At 45.1% G+C, this 6000-nt stretch overlaps 1 protein-coding gene across 1 annotated transcript in view; it reads left to right on the top strand.

Annotated features, from left to right (window-relative positions):
• The first annotated feature begins 247 nt into the window (after window positions 1-247).
• Window positions 248-6000, top strand: part of LOC136298422 (uncharacterized) — a 29499-nt gene continuing 23746 nt past the window's right edge. The window contains exon 1 of the mRNA XM_066199136.1: window positions 248-354. Coding sequence (XP_066055233.1) covers window positions 319-354 — 36 coding nt within the window. The 5' untranslated portion in view covers window positions 248-318. The remainder of the gene's footprint in view (window positions 355-6000) is intronic.

Below are 6000 nucleotides of genomic sequence, written 5' to 3'. Positions count from 1 at the left end.
GCTTGGCGATTTCAGGAGGTCCCAGGAACATAAATACCATTTCAGGAAAAGCAAACAACTTCTACATTTTTTTTTTTTTTTTTCTGGTCTTTCCACGGAGCTGCCATAAGGAAACAAAGCATCGTTATTGTTTCTTTCAGCTCTCAGCATAAAAGGAAGTAACACTTAATAAAAGCCACTGGCTGCAAGATTTCATAAGGGAAGCAGAGAGAGAGAGAGAAGGAGCAGCATGCTGCGGAGGAGCAGGTGTGATCTGTGAATGAGCTGCTCTTTGCCACCCTGTAGGACACTGATGAGACAAATAGAAGCTCCCCAGACATGGATAACACGAGGACAGCAGACACTTTCTCACAGGTAAAGGCACAAAGTGTGGTGGGCTGCTGGGGATGGTTGAGCAGAAGCTGGGAATGACTTTGTGCTTTATTGGCGAGGAATTTGCAGCAGGGTTTGATGTAATGGACTATTATGGGGTATGAGCTCAGCCTGCTCTAATATATCAGAGAGTGTTTGCAGAAGGTGTGCAGGAGACAATATTTCTCTGTGCTTTATTCCCGAGGAAGCTGAAACGTGTGAAGTTTTCCTGATACAAGGAGAGAAAAATCTGTCTTTCTCTTGCCATGCTGGAGAGGATTTATTAACACTTTAGATTATCTGTGCTAAAAAATTTCCATAAGGTAATTGGAGGGGAGGAAAAGTGCTTTATGTTATGGGCAAAAGCAGTCTTTTGATAATCCTGCTGGAATCTGAGGTGATTGATGTGCCAGGACTGAATATAGATCAGCTTGTGGGTTTGTCTGAGCGCCTGCCACACACACAGACTTGGAGCATTCTTGTGTCAGTATTTGTATTTTGGGGAGTCTGGAACTTGGAGAATCGAGTTGTGGGGAGCTGTTCTCTGACTGGGACGGCTGATGGGATTGGCAGAGGGAAAAGGGCAATCAGGGAAAAGAGTAATTAGGGAAAAGGATTGTGCTGGGTTCAGGGTCTGAGTTCTCCTGGCTGGCAAAGGGTGAGGTCAGGAGGATCCAGCCCTGCTTGCTCGGTTCCTCTCCTTCCTCTGGTGTGAGAGATTTGCCAGGCCAAAACCCCGGAGCAATCACCACAAACGAGGAGGAAAAACCGATTTCTGACTCCTTGGTTTGTCACAGGGGCAGAAGGGCAGGGGCTGCCTGTGGTTAGCTGCTCACCCTTGGCCCGAGGAGGGTTTGGAGCAGGGCAGGGGCAGGTGACCCAAAACCTGAACTCTTGAGCTTGGCAGACATCAATCCCTCCTCCGGAAGTGTAATAAAGTGCAGCTCCCCTCTGGCAGGGCTGTAAGGAGATGCTGAGATCTCTTTGGAGCAGCTGTTGATGCTGGAAGGGTTGGAAAGGCACAACCCCATCCCTGGAAGTGTTCTCCCTTTCCTCGCTGCCCGTGCTCAGGGGGTTCTGGCTTGGCACAGGCACAACAGGCTCAGTTTAAAATATTCAGGCCATAATTTCTCAATTCAATTCTCAATTTCATTCTCAATTTCAAACATTCTGCGCTGAGGCTGAGGCTGGCTCTGATAAAGCAGCACGTGGTGCCCGGAGGAGATTTCCAGGAAATTATCTCTGCCTTGGAAATAAAACCTCATAGGTTGGATGGAGTTTTCCAAAGTTTTTAAATCTCATCTTCCCTCCCGCACTGCTGGGGAGGTCGGGGGCAGCACAGATGTGCGAACAACCAAATGTTTACTACCAGAGAGGGCTTTGCAGGGCTGAGAAGCAGCAAACAGGAAACCACGGCCAGATGGTGCCACTTGTCACTGATTTTCACCCCCGCAGGGCTGCAGTGAAGCACAGGCACAGGGGCACAGAGCTCAGCTCGCACCGGCACCGAAATACCCACAAAGTGAACCTGTGCCTGAGAAAAACCGAGCTTTGCACTTCTCGTGAACTCCCTTGAAAAGCTGACTTTATGTCTTCCTGAGGCTTTTCATCTGAGAGCTGGTGAGGTCGTGGTGCAAGGTCGGACCTTTCGCTTTTCCACCCTGCTTTACTTTAATCAACTGCCTTAAAGTGCTTTATCCCCATGGATTTCCCCGACAATTTTCATTGGACTTCTTCTTAAAGGCCACCTCTCTTAGGTGATTGATTTTTTTTCCCCTTTTTTATTTTATTTTATTTTTTTTTTAATTTCCCTGGTCTTTTCTAAGGTAGCTTAAAGTGGATTTTTACTGAATACTTACCAAGGGATCAATTCTATTTAAATGAGGCCAAATGATTCCATATTTTCTGATTGTGTATTCATGAACGTGCGCCCAGCAGCTCTGGTGGCCTGAGGGACAGGGGTGAAGCACATCCTGATCCTCCTCATCTCCCAGACAAGGCTGAATTTACTTAAATCCAGTTAAATTCCCTGCTCCTGAGCCATTTGGAGCTCCACCTGTCCTATTTCATCCTCAATATTGCCCAAATTCCTGAAACTGGGAGCACAAGGGATATTCCCAAGCCTTTCTTTTGAACAGAAATTCTTTCCTGACTTTAAGACTCAGCTTAAATCAAAATCCAGGTAGATGATCCTGAAGAATCTGCCCATTTGGAAAACGTGGTGTATTTTTCTAGGCAAGCATTCAGAGCAGAACAAAACCATTTATACAGACAAGGACCACGCACATCCTGCCGAATCTGTTGGAGCCTATCAGGAGATGGATAAGGAGAAATTGACCACAATATTTTGCTGGGGTGATTTATTAACAACCCAGAATCCTGGGGAAAGGAGAAGTCAGGTCAGGAATGATACATCAGCAGAGGAATGCTCATCGTTTTTTATTTTTTAATTTTTTTTTTTTTAATTTTACTAGCTCTTAGTCCATGTTTTGATTAGAACATAATGAAGGGTTTGTTCATTAAATCTTCCAGCTAATTAACATGGAGCTCATGGTGACCCTGGACCCTCAGTTAAAGGTGCATGAAATCAGTGCTGCTCTCTCCCTATTGCACTTCATTCCTCCTGCTTAGCAGGTGTTGATGTGGTTTAACAAACCTCCAGCAGAATGAAATCTCTTGCTCAGCATTTAAGAATTTGAGCAGCCCAGCTCTTGCCTGGAATGAATCTTTACAAGACACGGGGGCACAAGTTGAGATCGTGATCCTCCTGTGAGCAGGAGGATGCATGTTTTTCTCCAAAATAATCAGATGTCACTGTTAAGCAGCCCAGCAATCTTTGTTTCCTCACCAAATTAATTTGCCTCTCACGTTAATAAGCAAATACGATAATCCTTGATGCTTCTTCTCGCTGTGGATTATTCTAATTGCCATTGCTAAAGGCACAGAATGTTGTTATTTGAGTAGCGAACGAAATGCTCCCGTATGAGCCGCCCTCTTTATTCTAGTTCAGTCCATTTTGTAGCAGAGCATTTGAACTATACCTCAGCACCCCAGGAAATTGCTGGGCAAGTTCACACTTAACTATTGTTTTGCAATCAACTCTAATATAAAATAGGATGATATTTATATATATTATGATGCTGAGGCTGGCTCTGATAAAGCAGCACATGGTGCCTGGAGGAGATTTCCAGGAAATATCTCTGCCTTGGGAATAAAAGCTCATAGGCTGGATGGAGCTTTCCAAAGGTTTTAAATCCCTGCCTGCCCCTTTCTCCTGTGGAACCTCCAGTTCTTTGCAGGCTTGGGCGGAATTAAAGTGCAAAACAAGGTTAGATATGGCCCAAAGCATTGGTTTAATTCTGCTTGAGGATATTTAGTGGTGGGAGACCCCATGATTTCCCAGGATGGCTCAGTGGTATCCTCCTATCTCCCAAACATCTCAGCAGACCCTCTTTGGCTGTGATTCCTCTCGTATTTCTCCTCACCCCACCACACTCCTGCTCCTTCCCTTTTGGCAGCAGCTCTTTGTGGACCTGCAGCCTGTGCCTGCCCCGAAATCCCAACCCTTCCCTTGGAAATCCCGATTTTCCAAAGCTCTGACTGTTCTCATTCTCCTGAGCTGAGTTCACCCGGCTCTTTTCTGGAGTCATGGAAATCTTCTCCCCCCATTCCAGCAGAATCCTCTGTCAGGGCTGAGCGCTCTTATTTCGGTGTTTCTGTGCTGTCAGGAACCTCCCCGAGGGAAATTCCCTTTTATTGCACCAGCACCATGCTGGGAACTGCTGTCACTGTGCAAGCTGCTCAAACTTCTGGGCTTTTTCTGCAAAAAAAAAAAAAAAAAAAAAACACCCATTTTTCAGCCAGTGCTTGTGAAGCTGGCAGCTCCTGCTGAACATCCAGATTTTATTGTTTTTTTTCCCTGTTCCTCTGCTTGCTGAATTATAGATTATGGCTGCTCTCATTTGTCAAGGCTGTTTGGAATTTGAGTTTCCCTGGCGGTTCTTCCCAGCTGCCCATCAAAATCTGCGGATTTAATAAACATAATCTCCAGTCCTTCAGCCGATCTTTTCATCAGATCACTGATGAAACAGTGAACAGCACACAACAGTCTCCTGTGCAAGCAGCACCACTCCATTTACCCTGAATTTTCACAGTGAAATTACTTCCCAAGTGTCATTTCCTGAAGAGTTCTCAGAGCTGATGGAGCAGGAGGGACCGTGCTGGTGGTTGAGGGAGAATCTGAAGTGTTTGCCTCATGTGAGACCCACAAAATGTCATTTTTTTCAGAGAGAGTTTTAAGAAATGTTAAGGCTTTGAGATTCCCCAATATGGTGATAATTTCAATAGTGAAAATTGTTGAAATTGTTGGTATTGTAACTGTGCTATGGACACGTCACTGGGCACCAGTTTATATCTTCATATTTCTGAGAACAGTTCTGGGAGATTTTTATGTTGTTCTAATCAATCACTCCGTACCTTTACACCAGCGAGAAATAAATTACAACAAAACACCTTGGGGTTCCTCCAGCTCCTTCTGGAGGTGGCAGAATTTCCAGTGTCTTCAAGGAAATCAAGCTCCTGTTTGATGAATCCCTTCTTCTCTGAATAAATGTTGACAGATACTCTTCACCCAGATATGGATCTGCACAAATAATGCAAAATATTATTCCAGGTGGAAAATTTATTTGATGAATAGCTGCTCTGTTTGACAAATAATATTAACCTGTCTCTGGGCCTGGCTACAAAAGATGGTATTGCCACATAAAAATACCACATCAGTCACCTGGTTGGAGATTTCATGTAAATTAAAGCTGGAGGCCTTTCAGGTACCCCAGTGCTGGGAGAAAACTCCCCTGGAAAAGTCTGGGAGCATTCCGTGTGTTTTGGGCCGAGTCCAAACGTGGTGAAAGTGAAGAAATGGGGAAGGGGAAGCTTTATCCCTGAGCAGCGCCCGTGTCCCGTGTTCTTCCCCCTGCCCTGCTCCAGGATCGCTGGGATGATGCGGCTTTAACTCTTTTTTCTTCACTGGGTCTTGGAAGTCCTGAGATTATTCCAGAAATATTCCCGCAGTGTCCAGACTTGATGCAAAGCCTCTGGTGGAGGCTTCGAGGGAACAGGGGAGAGGCAGGAAGGCCGGGGAGGGGTCACGTGCAGGGCAGCGTTGGCAGCGGCCCCAGAACAAGGCAGAAATCTCCTCCCTCTCCCCACTGAACACATCTTATACCAGGCCAAAAAAGAATTATAAAACCCTCACCTCTCCTTCCAGAGAATGTCTGGAGCCCCACGCTCTTCCTTCAATTGTGAATTCTTTCAAACCACTTGTGTTGCTCCACTGAATTTGGGGAGGGGTGATGAAAATTTAATCTCTTCTAAACAAGCTGCTTTAACCCGGCAGGTGAGGGCATTATTAACACAATCTCGTGTATTTCCTTAATGTGCCTGCTTCGTATTAGAAGAATTTCATTTTTTTCCCTAAGTTTTGTTACTCAGTCTCGTTTAAAGCATTCAGTTTGCGTGGCTCAGTCACATTTTATTAGGTAATATAACGCGGAGTGGCCTTGACGGCGTTTTGGTGGATAATATGACAAGTTTTTTTTTCTTTTTAAGAAAAATATAGCCAAAACAAACACACTACAAAAGTTGTGTCGT

This window comes from Chamaea fasciata, unplaced genomic scaffold (assembly GCF_029207755.1).
Source record: "Chamaea fasciata isolate MVZ Bird 193981 ecotype frontalis unplaced genomic scaffold, bChaFas1.0.hap1 SCAF_17, whole genome shotgun sequence".
NCBI classification, from domain to species: domain Eukaryota; kingdom Metazoa; phylum Chordata; class Aves; order Passeriformes; family Sylviidae; genus Chamaea; species Chamaea fasciata.
This window is presented reverse-complemented; position numbering and strand designations above follow the sequence as displayed.